This window comes from Lepisma saccharinum, chromosome 25 (assembly GCF_977018435.1).
Source record: "Lepisma saccharinum chromosome 25, izLepSacc3.1, whole genome shotgun sequence".
Lineage (NCBI taxonomy): Eukaryota > Metazoa > Arthropoda > Insecta > Zygentoma > Lepismatidae > Lepisma > Lepisma saccharinum.
The window spans coordinates 57191900-57211872 of record NC_139253.1 but is presented as its reverse complement, the minus strand read 5'-3'; the positions used below and the strand labels follow the sequence as shown (position 1 = coordinate 57211872).

Below are 19973 nucleotides of genomic sequence, written 5' to 3'. Positions count from 1 at the left end.
CCTATTCTGAGTGAGACGATATAAATAACACACATCGTAAACCTAACGGGGAAAAAAAGTTGTTCTCTTTCCCAGATAACATATAGCATAAAAAAAAACATGAAGCCCAAGGGTGTACCAGATACCATATTCGAATCTAAAAAATCTAGGTGCCCTCGATGGGTTACTCACCAAGAAACAACGCGAGAAGAAACGTTCTTGCTTGTCCAAAGGACACGGAATGAAATTACTTCTCAGCACACCTCAATTGAGACGGTTGCAGCGTTCGCGGAAACAGCAAAAGATCGGAGGTTTCATATTCAGCATCCCGGCCATCCTGGCAGCATTGGGGGCCGTTGGAAGTTTGGCCGGCGGAAGCGCTGCCATCGCGAAAACCGTCATCGACTCGAAGAAGAACAAGGCGGAATTGGAAGAACAGAAACGTCACAACCTGGCCATGGAGAAGAAAGGGGGGAAGGGCGTGATGAAAAAGTTTTAAAAAAAGAAACAACACTCACCAACCGAGACATTGAATCTCTGATCAAACCATTACGAATCAAAAACTTCAGAGGCGTTTTCATGTCCGACTCATTACCTTCAACCGTTAAAAATAGAGAATGTGGAGTAGTCAACTTGGACAGTCAAGAAAATCCAGGCACGCATTGGATATGTTACCACAACGCAAATAATAAAGCATTCGTTTTCGATTCTTTCGGAGGTGTTCCACCTACAAATTTAGTTCGTTATCTGAAAACGAACAAAACCTCTATATACTACAACGACGAACGCATTCAAAATTTCGGAGACGAGAACTGCGGTCATCTCTGCCTCTCCATGCTCGCGTTTCTCTCTAAAATAAATAACCCTACGATTGAAGATTTCCAGAAAGCATTGTGGAACCTGAAACATCATCACGACAATGGGCGTGTTCCATCTCACGAGCGAATCTTCGATCTTGAAACTCACGCTGCACGACGACATCGTCTATCCTAAATCCATAACTCTGCGTGCATTCTACAGCATGTACCTCATACCTAACGTCACGCAGCACAACAATAAAATTAGCGTCGGAAGCGAACATATCGTCGTCACGCCAGGTCAATACAACCTTTCCACTTTGCAAGCTCAATTACCCAAAGGCACGTACCTTTCTCAAAATTCGGTCACGCACAGAGTCGAAATCGTATCCATGTCGGAGACCGTGGACCTGGGCACCATAGGAGAACTTTTAGGTTTCGAGAACGATACCAAACTCGAAGCTGGTATCAAGCACACGGCAGCAAACATTCCTAAATTCTTGGCCATCGAAACGTTGAATGTTCACTGCAACGTGGCGGAAGGCATGATCACGATCTCCTCGGACGGATTACTGGGAAGTCACAAGCAGACGGGAATCATAGCCACGTTCAAACCCAGTTCCGAATTCATGGAACCGATCATCTACACACCCTCTTCGCCGATCTATTTTCCAGTATGTCGCAACCCCATAGACGACATAGAGTTGGTGGTGACGAACGAGAAAGGAGAGGTGGTGGATTTCGCAGGTGCCACGACGACGGCCATCGTGGAGATCAACGTATAATAAATAACACACATAGTGAAAATGGAGCAAATCGAAAGTTACGAATTGCAATCTTTTCCTCCCAACCGTCGCACGTTCGCCAATCTCAACGAAGCGAACCGGGAGATCGAATACGACGTGGACGTAGGCGACGGGTTTGTTCATCCTCACAGAGCGGACCTCTACCTTCAATTCGACGTGGTGAAGAAGGAAAGCGGAGACGCGTTTCCGCCCAATGCCAATTTGAAACTCGTGGAAAACTTCGTGCCTCACCTGTTCTCGCAGGTGGAGGTGAGAAAACACAACACCGTCATCGACAGAATCGATTATCCAGGCATCACGTCGACGGCAGTGGGAACATTGAAATTATCCAAAACGGACGCAGCATACTATCAAGCGGGAGGATTCGAAGCGGGGACCAAAATATCGACGACAAGTCACACGGTGCTCTTTCCCATGCGTTTGCTTCCGGGATTCTTCTCGGACTACAAGGAGATCATGTGGAAGGGAGGACTGAGAATCACATTTCGAAGAGCGGCCAACGACAACGACGCACTGATGCGATACACCAACTTGAACGCGGACGGCACGCCGATAGCCAACACTTTACCCGAAGCAGCCAAGTGCGTCATCCGGAGCATGGAGTTGAGAATGCCGATCGTGGAATACGAAACGAACTACGCCCTCAAGTACAAAGCGGAGATCTTGAAAAGTCCACAGGTACCGATTCACTTTCACGGTTACCAGTGCGTGCAGAAGATAGCGTCCGGAAGTCACATGGAATTCGACGTCACGACGCAGTTCAACAACATACAGTTCGACATGCCAGATTTCGTCATTGTGCTCTTTCAGACCGGGCGCGATAACAACCAGGAAAAAGATTCCAGCAATTTCGACGACTGCAAGATCAAGAACGTTTATCTCAAGAATGGCAGGAACGAAGTGTTCCCGCGCGAGAATTACAACCTCGACATGACCAAAGACGATTATCTCAAACTTTACGAAGCGTATTCTGCTTACAAACGCGTGACCGAGGGAAACGTCGACATGTACTACACTCCCAGCGAATTCAAAATCCGCAGGCCGATGTTCGTCATCAATACCACAAAAAGGAAGCAGGTGGTGGTCAACGATCGAACCAACATCAAGGTCGTCTGCGAGTTCCACGACGCACTGCCTGCCGATACTCTGTGCAGCGTCATCCTGATTGCAGAGAAGTCCTTCGCGTACGACGTGAAGAACGAGAGGGTCACGGAGCAGTTTTAAAAAATTCGTTAAAAAAATTGCCACATACTAAAAAAAAAAATCAACATCCAACACATTTTAGGTTATATAAAATTTGTGACAACCTTAAAATACTGAAATATTAAAACAAACAGAGTCCAATGTAAGTTAGTTCGGTGCGTAAATAAAAAAAAATGATAGGTTAAGTTATATCACTTAGGATCGTAAAAAAATTAAAAAGTCGTAAGAAAAAAAGATAGGTTAAGTTATATCACGTAAGATCGTGATATACCTACCAAGTATGAGTGGGAAAAAAAGGAAAATTTTACTAAAACATCGCTAAACGCTAAAACATCGACAAAAAATTGTCAAAATATGTCAAAAAGTGATATTCAATTGATAAAAAAAAGAGGCTAAAAGACGATACCTACTAAGTATGGCGTAGAAACGCTCAAATTACACTACTGCTACATCGTTCAATTTCTTCGCCTTTATAGCACACACAGGCTAACGCCATATATTGTGTTATAATATCTTCTAACCCCAGATCCCTTCGGTGCCCGTTGAATCCGGATAAATCCAGATCCTTAATTATACCTAATATGATTCGGCACCGATGACGAAATGGCCGCTAGTGACATCATCACCAATTGCAAACCACGCATAAATAGCCAAAAATTGGCTTAGAATAGGCAGGAACCGTCGCCTCGTTAGTGAATAAAACGCATTAACTTAAGTTTCTCGGACTGCATGAATCAGCCTTGACTCATCCTCGCGTATAAGAAAAGCATAAACTGCCTTAGAATAGGCTGGAACTGGGTTCCTTGGGTTAGAATATGCCGGAACCGGGTTCCATAGTATCTATAAATCATCCATGACTCATATCCGGCTGTAGAACGTATATAAAGTATAAGAATTGGGTTAGAATAGGCCGAAAACGGACTCCATAATAGTACCTATTGTGCACTAATGGAAAACCATTAAAATCAAGCTCCCACGTGTGCATGAGGCATACATGAGTCATATCCGGCTGTACCGCGCATATAAAGTACAACAATAGGGTTAGATTATGGTAGAAACGGGATACATAATAGTATATTTTGTACACTAATGGAAAACCTTAATTCCAAACTCCCACGTACGCATGAGCCATCCATGACCTCCCCCTTCACGTACACTTTCCGCTTGATTAATTAACAATAGCGTCACCCCTCCATAATGAATTAAAAATCCATTGACGTCAATTAAAAGGGTGGGTTGTTTGGTCTTATCTAAGATTTCTCATACTCACACTGCTGAGCATTTTGACGCCGGTAAACATTAACTATGCACTACGGTATCCATTATCACGAACCTCTTTCTTCCAATCCTCTCCAGCTTCGAGGACTGTCAAACTTTACCTTCGATTAGATCATTACCATACAATATTATTGTATGCGTTAAGGATCTACATTGTCGTGAAAGTATACATTTCTTTATGAACAATCCAAACCCTTTACTAAACACTCGCCAAACGGCCTACTATTTTGTGTAGTTTTCCGCGGTATTCATTTTTCTTTAACGTCCTCTCTCCTCGTTCCTAACGTAACCGCGTATACCAAACTATGCAGAAAGGTTAATTGTCCGTTGAACGAACTCCGTTGTGTATATATATATATATATATATATATATATATATATATATATATATATATAAAACTTTGTCAAAAAGAGTGAATTTCAGCCCTGAACAATACTTCAATTGTTGAATGCGCACAGTGTTGCCGCTAAATGGAAGCAAACACCAGCAATTTTAATCCCTTTGTGTGAACCTGCCAAAAGATTAGGATTAAAAAGTTATTTCTAATAGTTGCTGCGATTCCATCTGCCGCACATTTTTGCTTGAAATCGCACAGCAAACGTAAACATTACGATACATTCCGGTGACCATTCCCATCACCACACCGGGGGAATGACAGTATCGTCATAAGGGAGAACCTTACCTTACCTAATATGGAATGTTTATTTGCGGCAAAGTCTATGTATAGATTGCTATCCTTGGCTTCATTTTGCTGCAAGTCTTTTTGTAGTTATTTTTTGCGTAATTTACGATGATACGAATTTTCGGTTGCATCTATATATTTAACTAACTAACTCTCTAGCCTTCTTAAACCCGAAGGTTCATGGCTGCAGCAACACAGGCCTTCCATCTTTCCCTATCTTGAGCAAGATCTATATGCTCTTTTCCATCCCTACCGATTATAGATGATTTTTTCGTCGTACCAACCTTCAACGTCGCCGCGTGCAAGGGGTAAGAAATTCACAGGAAACAGCTGTGCACTCAGAGAGAATAGCACTAAAGTATTATTTGAAGATGTGAAAATCAGCACACTGGCTTCTAGCAAAAATGGTGACACTGAAATTGCTGTATTGAATACGAACACCACTTAAACGGACTTTACTTAGGAATGCCACTCCCAAATGTTTGGAATTAGAGCACGAAACTTAACCTGATTCTCGTTGTCTGTTCCAACATGCCAGCAGCATCAGCTGCCTTGGGTGTCCAAATGGCATCAACTTAGAATCAGACCTTGTAAATATTTTATGCTAAGTAACCAACTATCTGTTATTCTTGTGCTGAAAAAGTGGACTAATCAAATACCACTTTATTTGTACTCTATAGTTCCAGAAACGTCTTCCACTTAATTAAATTTTTGAATATATGACAAACTTATGACATATTCTTTCACTGTTAGAAATTTTAAATATTTTGAATGTGGAAGTAATTTTTGGTATTCTACTAGAAAAACCATTGCCTATAAAAATGTGTGTATGGTGTACATGTATGCAGGGGTGCTCACCCCCACCCCCCAAGGCCGTGGACTAATCCCCCCAAAGTCGTTCATCAAAATCCCTCCAAAGAATTGTTCCTCATACCCCCTGCCCCATACACACACGAATATAGTCTGGATTAGCACGCATTTATTGATTTTTGTTTGAATGTGTTATTTTATTACATTTTCGAAATACGTAAGCTTTAGACAACATTATCTGACAGTATTTGACAATTATCCACTCGGTCGTAGCACAGGAACACATACAAGCGAAACTAATCGTACCTGAAACTATCCAATACTAAAACAGAAAAAAACAGGCATTGTACTGGCTGAGATGTCAACATTCGAAAGGCGCATGACATTCGAAACCTTTCATTGTAGTTGAAATTTAAAAGACTAATAAAAGAAAAAGCTAAGCTCACTTTCATGTTTTGTACAGGAAATAGTATTCTTGTGGAATTTGTTAAATCATGAAGTTGATGCTGAACATCTAATAATCATAACTAAAGTCAATAACAAATCAATCAGACGAAACGATACCCCAATTTTCGTGTGAAGATATGTAGAATTGGTAGGTAAACTATGAAATTTTGGCCCCCCAAAAATTCCCATGACGAAGGTGGGTCATGAATCCCCCTGTGGGCACCCCTGGATGTATTTATATTAAAGAATAGAAGGATTAAATATTCACAAGACATTAATTGTATCTGTATTATTACAAGTATGATAACATTGGACCTTATTCTCAAAACTTACCTCAAAGGTTTCTAAAGAATGGTTGGGGAAATATTTACGCAAAAGAACTGAATACATGAACGAATGCCGTATGTTGTCTACAATTACAAAATTAATATATATCTCAAGATTATTAGAATAACTAACCGGAAACGCTGTGGCATGTGCGCGAAAAGAAAGGAAATTTTGCAGGATCTAACTTTTGGGAAATTTTATACCAGGAAATCTGTAGGAAGACCAAAACAAAATTGGTGGGCAATATTATAAAGTTAATGTTAATTCAAAAGAACTTATTTTAGCTAGGTGAAGGATAGATGAAAACTTTATATTTTCACCCGAAAGAAATAAAATTGCGGATACAAGAACAGGGATGCCAGAGAATTGGCAGATAAATACGTAGTAGCATTCGTCGGTCTATTTCTAATGGAGCAAAGTCTCATTTATATTCCTGGAATGTTACTTTACATCGGTTGTGTTACATCACAATACATGTAGGACATTGTTTTATTATTATTATTATTTTAAAATATTCTTATTAGTATCATATATTTATCAATATATTTTATAGCGAGAACGCTTTTAAAAATCAGGATTGTGCTACTTGTTAACTTGCTAATGAATGTATTTATCTTTACAGATTTTTATTCACGGATCACAAATGACAAACCTAGCAAATCACATTCTCCTAGATTCTCTGCCTGTCCGATATGGAGGTTCAGATCCTGGATTCCGAAATGATGGATTCTTAAAAAGGATGTTAGAAATGGAAAAAGCACTAATAGGTATGTATCTACGCTTTGTGCAAAAGAGACATATACGTAATGGTCGCATCCCTCTCAAGTACTATAAGTTTATGTAATACAAATAATTTATGACAGCATGACATCTCATTTAAAAAGATTTTAATCGAACCCACGATTCGCCAGGCTCACAGAATTCTACTGAACTTAGCATTAAAAAGAAAAAGGTGCTGTTCATAAATAACAAAGGCTTCGAAATATAATTTTTGTTCTTCTGAATAAGGGTAAATAGGTGTTCTTGCATAATTTGTATCTGCTGAATTCAAATCTACGTACCGTTTTCCGTATCACATAAGAATTTTTTACAATAATGGCATGAAATATTTATTGACTTACTGATTTTCCAGTAATACTCAACATCAACAAAATAGATTTATGGAAGGGAGATTTTGGCTGTTTACAAACCAAAAGGTGGTACTGGAAGTATTTTTCTTCATCACGTCAGTATTTTTCACAATTTTCACCATAAAAATTCTCATATTCACCATTCCATTACAAAACACAAAAAAAGAAATTCATACAGGGAACATTCGATTGTCTACAAACCAAAAGGTGTTTCTGGAAGTATTTTGAATGCTGATCACGGAAATTAAGTCCTTTCCCCTCATCACGTCAGGAGTTTTCACAATCAAAATTCTCATCTTCGCCATTCCATCACGACTGATACAGAACGAAGCAAAATAAATTTAACCCTGGAACACTATCGTGTCCCCATATTACATTGAAACTAGCGCTAAATAAATTTTACGTACATGAAGAAATTGATTTTCAACAGAACCTCTACATCATTAAAACAAAATGGCTATTCTTTTTTAACATTATTTTGCCTATTTTCGTTATATTGGTTTTCTTATTCTTCATTTAAAAATGTATAAACATGGTCTTATTAAACATATAATATTTTAATAGAACGTCTTGATTGACAATCGTTTACGTACGTACATTAAGAATGAAGGCGAATAGTTCAAACAATGAAATACAAAAAATAATAATATTTATATCATTGTAAATAAGGAATGAATGGAATTTTAAAGTTTTAGAAGAAATAATGCATGCTTCTAAACTTTTGTTTTTCAAAATCTATCAAAATCGAATTTACGAATGTCCAAATTATGTGTACGATTTCTCTTCTATTACTAGCGCTACGTTTGGGTAACCAGAGCAAGAGTGAACATTTTTGTTCGGAAGACATATTTGAAGTGAAACACGTAGAGTAAAGACATGACAATGGCATCAGATGAAAAGTACAAGTTTCTAGTATCATAGGAATGTCACATTTATGAACTTAGGCAAACTACAAATGTGCCACAGGGAATATTTACAAACTCTGCAAAAATTCACTCTTGAACCGGTGGGTGGGGTACGAATAAACAGGGCACGGGGCAAGAAGGAACACACAAGTAAACATTAGACATTTAATGGAATACAAAAGTATTACACCATAAGAGCTCAAATATTATAGTTGGAACATATGTGAAAGAAAATGTGATGCAGAAAGTAGCTATGAAACACAAATGAAACACAAACAAAATCACTTGCAGTAGTCCCACACATACAGAGGCTGCAGGATCAAAGTTTGAGCACTGCTCGTGAGACCATTTCTGACAAATGCTACAGCGTACCCACATTTCACCTTCGGGAGTTTCAGCAAACAATTCACCACATAACTGGCAAGGTGCATTGTGACTGGTGTTCGAAGCATGAGGTGTTGTTTCTTCCGCTTGCACAGAAGATGTCTCATTATCAGATCCATGAAACGAAGGTATGTTCTTGGATTGTTTACTTGGCACTTCTGGCTGCAATGATGACCTTCTCTTGGCGGGACCGGCACAGTTTCGTTTCCTTGCTCTTTCTATAAGCATTTGTTATGTGGTGACGATGTAAGAACAGTTAATTTTTCCCCTCGCCCTGTGTTACATGCCTGTAAGAGAGGAAGTGGAGAACTATCTAACATACTTTGCGCTGAAGTGGATGGAACTGGTTCATTGCCTTTCGGGTGGACTACCTGTTGTGTTACTTGGCCGTCTGAGATATCATCTTGTCGACAAGCTGCCTCTGGATCACTATTTCCTGTGACAGAACTGTCTGGAACGTTGTGATGGACTTGCTCTGCCACTTGGTGCTCTGAAACGCTGGTGATCACGTAGTCGACATCCTGGAATACGTCGGAGTTGAAAGGATATATCCCAGTACATTTGAATCCGGCAGAGGAAATTGCACCCGATGCTGTTGAGCTACAAGCTTCTGTTAAAAGCTTAGCAAGATCAAAGTGAGTAACGTTTCGCCCTGTATGATTTGACATCCATAAGTCCAAACATGTAAAGGAGAAAATAAAGATCTGTCCAAAGGCTGTAATTTATCACTGCAATGTGGTGGGAGCGTAACCATTTCAATTCCATGTGACAGTGCAAGAAGAATAGCAGGTAGGGATTTGTGGCTAACATGTCCATCGATAATTAGTAATACCCTATGTGCCTTGCTTGCGAGCGAGTATTTAATGAAATGGTAGAGATAAGAGAAAAAGGCGTCTGTATTCATCCAGTCAGATCCAGCTGCCAACCCAATAGATCCTACAGGTGCCCCATCCAGTAATCTAGGTGACCATGTCTTTCTCGGAAACAAAAACGTAGGAGGAATAAAATAACCGGCCGGATGCATACCACAGACGAGAGTTACGTTGCTTCTCCTTTCACCACTTGTAGCTCTCCCAACCTGTCTCATCCCTTTTCTGCAAAATATTTTTCTGGGAACATGAACCGTCGATATTCCAGTCTCGTCAACATTGAAACAACGTTCAGGAGGAATATTGTGTTTGTCACAAATCACCTTGAGACGGATGTAAAATGTTTGTACGTTTTCCTTAGTGAATCCTAGGATTCTATTTAGACTGGTTGCTTCTGCAGCACGTAATGTTAGCTGAGGATGGCGACGCCTGAAACACATCTCCCAATCCTCCCCCGCCAGTTTTATTGTTTCATTAAAGGGGTGGGTGATGTTTTTCATAACTGCATAATCATAAGCCAGTTTGCGAAATGTGTGTGTGGAAAACCCGTAAAAGAGTTTCGCCACTGCAATGGCATGCTCAACCAGCTCTATCTCCTGGTCTTGTGTAAACACAGGTCTGAACCGACATAAACTTTGCACACTATCTTGATTCAGTCGAATCCTTTTCGCTATTGTTGATATAGGTAAATGATACTTATCTGCTGCTTTCTTGTAAGTCATCTCCTTCGATTTCACTGCTGCAATCGCTGCCTCCATATTGTCCTCCATAGGCACTTCTGGTTATCTTTCTCTTGTAGTTTCGCACCATATTTGAGAATTCCTGAAAGAATGTAAAATAAATGAGAATCAGTATTGTTTTTTCCATCGGTGTAACCAGAACATTGTAAAAGTGGTTCAACTGCTGAAAAGTCATTGATATTATAGCATTTCGATTCACGATAGGAAATTGGAATTTCAATAATTTTATTACCAATTTTGCAGGGTAATGCTGTTTCCCGACCTCCCATAGCACTGCCCCTTGTGTTCGTCCATGGTTCTACGACAATAAAAATATCGCGTTTCTATACGCCGTTTCAAGTGTTTACTATGTAAGCATGTCAAGATTACATCTATAGAGGAGAGGCAAGAGTGAACGTTCCTTCTTACCCCATTCACTCTTGCCCCGGAATTGTCGTCCTTTACAATCGTGGATGCCAGCTCTTGGCTGGGCACGTATCTTCTTTCTACATCACGTCCAAATAATACTTAGGAATGATGTTTTTCGCACGAACATTTACAACCTTCCACTTGTCGTATATACTACACTATCAAATGTAACACAAAGCTGCAAACTTTTGCTCGAGTGGGAGTTTTCAACACTATTCCACTTAACTCGGCATCACCGTTCAGGCCGAAAGTTCTGCTGCTGTTAACACTCGATAGCCATGTTGACTTCCCGGTTTACGCTATTCATTTGTTTTGCGGTCTTGCCAAATCTACGGAAATGCATGTTTACTCTTGCCCCGATGTTCACTCTTGCCCTGGTTACCCATATTATTGACGTACAGAGTCCAACATACCGAACAAACTGATGACGTTCAATGCTTGCACTCTGCTTACCACAGTGCTGAATCGCGTCTGACAGAATGCCCGAGGCATTGCTAGGCGGTAGGGTGAGTGGGTGCGAGATGGGAGGTAGGGGAGAGATTTGAGCGCAAGGCATACGTAAATTTTACGTACAGTAGTGTTCTAAAGCAAGGAACATTCAGTTGTTTACAAATCAATAGGTGATTCTGTAAGTATTTGAATGCTGATCACGGAAGTGACATAAATTTCTTCCCATCACGTCAGGATTTTCCCCGAGGTGAGGATTTTTCTCCACGTCAGTAAAATCAATCAACCCACCATATTATAACATTGAGTTTTGGACATTTTGTGAAGAAAATTTTTATAAGGCATTTCCAAAATTAAACTTACTTAATCATAGTTAATACAATTTTCAATCCAATATTTCTTGTGAAGGTAAAACATCGATTAACTGCTTACTATTTTATGAGCATATGTAGTTCAAAATTAGAGGATCCATATTGTAGAAAACTAATATTTTACCACCATCTAAACAGACCCATTTTTTGGGGAAATTATGGAACTATACATTTTATTGTGAAATTAAGGCAGTTAATATGTTGCTGTTTTCTAAATAAATGAAAACCCTAGATTTGATGGATAAAATGGATTTCATTTTTGGAAACAGTATGCTGAAATTATTTAGACAATCTGTAAGATTATCAAACCCATGTCGACAGGTTATATCAGAAGCGCCAACTTAAGATAAATTGTGGGGACAATGTAAATGCTTTGGGGGGTAAGATTAGCATAAACAATATTTTATATACATGAAATTTGTCATTCTACGTAAAAAGGGAGGGTTAGAGGTTACTTTCACCCACAAAATAGGTATTATGGATGATATAATTCCAACAATGTTACAAGCAGTGCTTCTAATAGCTTCTATTACAGCTACATCATCACGACTAATAAAATGTGGAATTGTACAAAATCTGTACGTAATATGCCGAAACTAATACTACATCTGCCATCAGGGCATTTGATTTGGCTCATATCACATAAAATAGTTCATTGGATGGTTGGTTTGGTGTTTTAAGTAAGTCTAATCGGGACTGGATCCACAGTTTAATGTGAAATGCGAACCACTATGTGCCTCCACCGGGTATCGAAACCGGGACCTCTTGATTACAAACCGGACCCCGTGGCCGAGTGGTTAGCACATCGCGCTGCGACGCTAGGGGTCCCGGGTTCGAATCCCGCTCGGGCTTGGTTGTTTGTGATTGTCCATTCATCACTTTCATCATTTCATCACTGATCCCCATCTTCGCAAATTAGCCAAGAGGCACAAAACGCGAAGTAAAATAAACTAAATCAATCAATCAATCAACCCTTGACTACAAGCCCACGACGGTACCACTGCGCCATCGTTTAGTCCCTTATACAAGAAAATAGTTCGTGCCGCAAAATCTTCGCATTACTGTATGTAGCGTAACGCAGCTTATATCACGTAACGCAATGTTACTACTACGATTGGGATCGAACAAAGAACCTTTAAATTGTATTAATCTCTTAGATGGTTATCACTCGCTTGGCCTAAATGTGATATATGCAAGAGGTTACATTTCAATGAATGGCGATAGAAATTAACTTAAGTTAGTTATGGGTTTTTGTACTCTCCATAACTAAACCGATATGGATTGGTTTAGAAAAGAATATTACTTACCTTCCAAATAGATGAAGATTATTCCCACACTTGTCCTCTCAAATATCACTTGTCTGACCTGCCTGTCAGACATCAATCTGCTCACACACCATTGTCCAATATTCTTCTCCTTCTCCTTTTCAATCCTCAGTCCTTACTCTTCCTCGTATTTTCGCTAACTCATCTCACTCCCTGTCAATTCTAAAACTTTAAGCCTCCTCGTCTCCCAAGTCAATAACCTCACGTTTGCTTCATTGTTTATTACGCATTCCTATCTCTCTTTCCTACTATGCTAAGAATGACATAAGACTTGTCATTTCTATCCAATACCTTGGGTACGATACGTTTCTCTACCCCCTTAACAAAATCTTTTGATTTTAATTTAAAGATGAAAGATTTAAAGTTGTACGATACGTTTCTCTACCCCCTTAACAAAATCTTTTGATTTTAATTTAAAGATGAAAGATTTAAAGTTGTACGATACGTTTCTCTACCCCCTTAACAAAATCTTTTGATTTTCATTTAAAGATGAAAGATTTTAAGTTGTATTCCATTTCGATCCTTTCTATGAAGAGATTTTTTATTACAAAATTTAGTCCCAAAATTATTGAATTAACATACCATAACTGCAAATATGTAATTTCATTAATATAGTTCCTGAAAATTAAAAGGAAAGGAGAAAGAAAATAAACAAAATAAACAATACTTGTCAGTGTATGGAAGTAAACACTGACGCGTGAGTTTGTTATGCCTACTCGTGCATGCAATGATTGAGAGTGTTACGCCATACCCCTAAGTTCTAGTATGACGTTATGATTGTCCATGCATAGAATATGTAAATACACACCACGTGACACAATTATAAGGTCATTGTTCCATCAATAGTGACCTAGTTATAAGTGTATGTCACAATGACACACTAGTGATGTAGTATGTAATCAATCCTGTAACCACTCACACTGCACAACAGTATTAAATATTTTGAAGTTAATATTTACAAAATCAGTAAAGTTTGTAGTACTCATCCGAGTTACACGTGCACATATGTATCATATTGTCCATGTAAATTTCACCGTCTCTTACTTTAGTGCATCATGTAAAAATCGCTATCGTTTTTATTTATAATATGTGACAACTAACACAGTAAATATTTAATTAGAAAACTTGAAATTAATCAAAATGTATACACTGTATCAGTAACTGTCCTTGAGTAATAATATATGTACATGGATTGAAAATAAGAATATAAAAGCGTTCTATATATGAAATCACATTACTAACATTTGTCCATAAAATTATCCTCGAGTGATCCTTATTCTCACAAAGAGTTCAAGTAAAATGACATGATTTCACTCTCGTTAACAGTACATGATAGTTTCTTCCTATATCAATGAATTCCAATCTTCTTGAAACATATAACATATATATATTAGTTCCTTGTCTGTGTGAAATATTTGTCACACTTTGATGCATTAACTTTGCAGCTACAAATATTGTCATAGACGAAAACACACAGTTAAGAATTTCATATCGTCGAATTATGAATGGGAAGTTGTGACGTGGTCGCGTCCTTTAGTATAATGGTATAAATTTGGAAGCTAAACAAAAATATGAAATAGGTTTTGTTATACCAGTAAGTACACGACCACTTCACATCAGCACTGGCCAAAAAAAATAGAGCCACAAAAAAGGTTGGTTGCCCCAAAAAAAAAAAAACTAGATCTGTACAAATATTAAAAAAAACCACAACCCTTTTCTCTTTTGCTCTATTCCACTATTTATTACTACCGCGGTAAAATCACCATTCAGTCCAAAACGATGACCACAGATATAATTGGCCCCCTTGCGCTGACTCAAATTAACGTGGATCTTCGAGCACCAATCCCCACCATACCATATATTTCCCAGCTTATCTAATCGTCGAGATTTAATATTGGTTTCCGTGTTCGTGGTCGTCTAGCCACGAAAACGGAAACGCTCTCAACATATATATATATATATCAAAGCAAGGTGGAACGCTAATGAACGTAAAAATAAGAACCATTGCATACGTCATACTTCAATTTTAGTGTCCATTTATTGTAACAAATTAGCACCCGGACAATTAGAAACATCTCCCCAAAAATTTGACAAAAATCTCTCCTAATATATACATATATTTAATTGTATGTACAATATAATAAAACCCACGTGGCAAAAATAAATACTTCCCTTTTTTGCTACATGCCGTTAAAATTTATAACACGAAACACCCGTTAAATAAATACAAAGTCATATTTGTGGTTTAGGTGATCGGAATCCTATATCGACGAAATTATCTACAATTAAGGTGGCGAATTTTTAACTGTGTTACGTCGGTCATGGAATAAATGCACTAAGTTTTAAATCACAAAACGGATAATTCCAAATAGACTATTCCTGAAAATCATTACTAAACAAAAAGGACCGGTCACTTAACTTTAACATAAACTGAAATAATTTAAATTATTATACCCCGTTATTCCATGTCCAGACATCAATCCAATGCCACAGTCTAATTCCGATGTCGATGCGGATCCGATCACCCGCGCCCGTGACCAACGAAGGAGAAGGAAGCTCCTTACCCTACCTATGCCTCAGCTGCAACGTTCTGTTCTCTCTCGGGAGAAAACTTCGCCCGCAACCGAAGCTTTCCCCCTTTAGTTACAAAGTTCTCCGCTAGGGGAAACAGTGTTGCCAAATTTACTCTGCTCGACGTCCAGAGCCGAGCGCCAAGAACACAATGACGCAAAAACTCCTTGTTAGAATAACGAGGAGGATGTGGTGGAGCTTTTAAAATTATATAAGATATAAGCAAACACCACAACCTCCCCCGACATCGAGAAAAATCAACACAGGCACCTTACAAAACAGTCATAAAAAAAACCAAGGCAACAATCCTAATAATGTACAAGCATAACAGCAATGACTAATAAAAGAGTGAAAATACTAACATCAAAAGTTGCCCATAAATACCATGACTAGATATAGTTTGTAAGCAGATAATATATTTCACATTTCCCATAATGTTCCTGTTTTTGTCCTTTGTTTATATTATTATTATTTTTTTTGTTTTTTTTACATTTTGACATGTTTTTTTTGTTTTTAAACCCAATAATAATTCCCATCCAAATATGCGATATATGATATATGCAAGCTTTCATCCCCACACAATATGAACACGAAAGCTCCATTACATTAAAGAAACCCACAGAGATATATGAAATCTCACTCAAGTGATAAACATACACAGATATACAGGGTGTTTCTAAAGGTCGTTTACAAAGCTTGGGAGGTGATTCCTCACACGAAAACAAGCAAAAAGTCTAAGTTCCATTTTTACGACTGAGGCTTCGTTTCCGAGATAGGAGCCTCGCAAAAGGTGACAAAGTGAACGTCACACCTAACTGGGACGAATACTATCACAGATAGAGAGGCGGTTCCAAGGGAATCATAAAGGAATCGTATGTGCTCAGTCCGGAAGTCACTATGAAAAGTTCACTGCACGCATGCGCAATGGAGTCCTCAAAGGAATTGGGGATTTCCAGCAACAACAATGCATGGAAAAGGTATGTAACGCAGCAAGAAGGACCGTGACAATGAGAAATGCGTTCAAGACAACACATCCCGACCTCAAACATCAAAACATGACCACCGAACACAAAATCCGAAAAGTTGAGCACGGTTGCATACCCCAGTTACACGCGAGGAATGAACGAATCATGTCATGTGGCATACGAGAGACAGGAGGAGGGAAAGAAAAACACAATATCAGATGATTGCGACAACGTGTATTTTTACACGCGACAACTGCGTAATATCCCCCCCCCACACACACAACAAACAACAAATGCTACAATATCTTACGCACAGACAGTCCGTGTCACTGTACACCAACTGAAGATGTCACTTTCACCACACAAAGGGGGTGGGGAGCAATACCAAAAGTGTTCTCACTGGTATTTGCCGAGGGCAATAATCACAGACGGTTTTCAAAATGTCTGCCGTTTACTTCTACGCAGAGATGACAGCGACGAATCAAGGATTGTCGAGTACGAGCAAACAAGCCAGGTGTATCTGCTACCGTCGCGGCGGCGACGTTGATGCGAGCAACGAGGTCCTCAGCTGATGTGACAGGTGTGTCGTATACGAGGGTTTTCATTTCTCCCCAGAAGAAAAAATCGAGAGGGTTGAGATCTGGCGACCTCGGTGGCCAAGGCACAGGCTCATCCCTACCAATGAACCTATTGCGAAACACGTCATGCAGGAAATGTCGTACATTACGATCGAAATGAGCTGGTGCACCATCGTGTTGGTACCACATTTCTTGCCGCAGTGCCAAAGGTACGGTCTCCAACAGTTCAGGCAGAACCTCACTAAGAAATGCATGATACGTGCGACCATTCAGGCGAACAGGGAGAATGTATGGTCCAATTAAATGATCATGTACTATCCCGCACCACACATTCACTGAAAACCTGTGCTGGTGATGGGCCACAAAAAGTGCATGTGGGTTGTCAAAGTCCCATACATGACTGTTTCTACTATTGAAGACATCCATCCTGGTGAAAATGGCTTCATCTGTCCACAATACGTTTGCCCCGAAGTGAGGGTTTGTGTCCAGCTGCTGCAACAACCATTGGCAAAACTCCATACGAGGGCGAAAGTCACGAGGTAACAGTTCTTGTACTTTCTGCAGTTTAAAAGGGTGCATTCCTTCATCTGACAACACTCGCCAAACATTCACATGAGACGTGTTTCGTGCCCGAGCGAGCACTCGCGTACTGGTGCCAGGATGTTCTGCGACCGCTGTTAACACATCTTCTGCAAACTGATGTGTGCGTACACTTCGGGGTCTTCCAACTTCTTGTCGCGGTGGTAACACTGACCCTGTTTCACGCAGTCGACTGTCCACTACCTGAAAGAAGGTGTGAGACGGTAAACGTCTATGTGGAAAGCGTTCTCCATAAAGACGCCTTGCCTCACGGCTATTACCACGTGCCTCCCCATACATGAGATGCATGTCTGCTAGCTGCTGGGTCGTATACGCAGCCATCTGTGTAATAGGGAGCTGGAACTGCAAAGTATTGTTTTTGTTTAACACTGGCACACTGCACAAATTGGCCGTATCACCGTACGAACACCACAGACCAATTGTTGCGATACTTGACTTGCCCACTCCACCACGTCAACTTCTTTCAATGCAACATACTAGTACTCTTCAATGCGTATGACAACCTAGAGCGAACTGCTGATCATATCCCAGCACCTGCAACACGATTGGGACGACTGCCGGAGAGAACCAACCCTTCGAGCTCCTCTCGCGGGAACAGCAGTCATGAAGGTCAAACGTAGACTACGAGAGCCAGACTTGCCTGTGCAGCGCTTCCAAAACTGGTCTCTTTGACGTCACAATGATCGCGTGCGAACACTTTTTATATTGCTCCCCACCCCCTTTGTGTGGTGAAAGTGACATCTTCAGTTGGTGTACAGTGACACGGACTGTCTGTGCGTAAGATATTGTAGCATTTGTTGTTTGTTGTGTGTGTGTGTGTGGGGGAGGGGATATTACGTAGTTGTCGCGTGTAAAAATACACGTTGTCGCAATCATCTGATATTGTGTTTTTCTTTCCCTCCTCCTGTCTCTCGTATGCCACATGACATGATTCGTTCATTCCTCGCGTGTAACTGGGGTATGCAACCGTGCTCAACTTTTCGGATTTTGTGTTCGGTGGTCATGTTTTGATGTTTGAGGTCGGGATGTGTTGTCTTAAACGCATTTCTCATTGTCACGGTCCTTCTTGCTGCGTTACATACCTTTTCCATGCATTGTTGTTGCTGGAAATCCCCAATTCCTTTGAGGACTCCATTGCGCATGCGTGCAGTGTACTTTTCATAGTGACTTCCGGACTGAGCACATACGATTCCTTTATGATTCCCTTGGAACCGCCTCTCTATCTGTGATAGTATTCGTCCCAGTTAGGTGTGACGTTCACTTTGTCACCTTTTGCGAGGCTCCTATCTCGGAAACGAAGCCTCAGTCGTAAAAATGGAACTTAGACTTTTTGCTTGTTTTCGTGTGAGGAATCACCTCCCAAGCGTTGTAAACGACCTTTAGAAACACCCTGTATATATATACAAATATGATAAAAACATGACATGAATATACCTTTCCCTGAATGGAAAGATGAAAATAGCGAACCAGCGCTTTTAATATAAATACAAATCCATCCCTATGATGGATACCAATTTTCTTTAAATACTGGAGATTCAAAGGTCAAAAAATGTGGAAATATTTGGGTATGCAAACAAGGCAAATAACCACTCAATCACACTTGACACCTTTTACGGATGGAACCTGAAAAAAAAGAAAGGCTGTCCTGCCAAAGAAAGTTTCTGCTCAGTAACATCCTAATGTCAGAATCCTCTTCTAGCCAGGGTACAACCATAACCTCCAATCCAACAAACGCATTCCGTTTCATTCCATAAAGTTCTCATATCCACTTGGGGTCCGGATTCCCTTTTTTGTGAAACACATCACTTCTCCAAGGACATCAGAGTGCTTCCCGCACAATGGACTCAGGAGAATACATTCACCATAGAAAGTACATCCAATCCATATTTGCAGCCAATCCATTTCCACACAATCTTGGCGAAAAAAATCCATTTCTCGAATATTAAGGAGCCTAAGTCAAAATGCATCCCGCATAATGAACTCCATTAAAGATAATCTTCTGAAATCTTGCGACGAAGATTAAATATACAAGTTATTTATACATCCTTGAAAACGTTTCACTTTAAACACTCACATGTTAAGGTACAAGAAGCATTTGTAAGATAAGAACATTGCACTCGAAAAAAAAAATATCGAGCGAACTTCACTAAGTTAACACATCCTTGGAGACCCTTGCAGGAGAAAAATACAGTACCAAACATACCGGAAATCCATCGGTGTGAGCCCGTCTACACCGTCACAGAGATCCAAATTCCATTTTCCAGATGAGCCATCGACGAAATGACGAAACTGTCCAATCCCGGCTGCGACGAAAAAAGTCCAGGCAGTGGCAACCATTGAAGAGCAGGTG

General features: G+C 39.9%; 1 protein-coding gene across 1 annotated transcript in view; it reads left to right on the top strand.

The window, feature by feature from the left end:
• The window catches only part of LOC145978825 (clavesin-1-like), a 170052-nt gene that overhangs the window by 134197 nt on the left and 15882 nt on the right, over positions 1–19973 (top strand). Inside the window, exon 7 of the mRNA XM_083111695.1 lies at positions 6953–7097. Coding sequence (XP_082967821.1) covers positions 6953–7097 — 145 coding nt within the window. The remainder of the gene's footprint in view (positions 1–6952; positions 7098–19973) is intronic.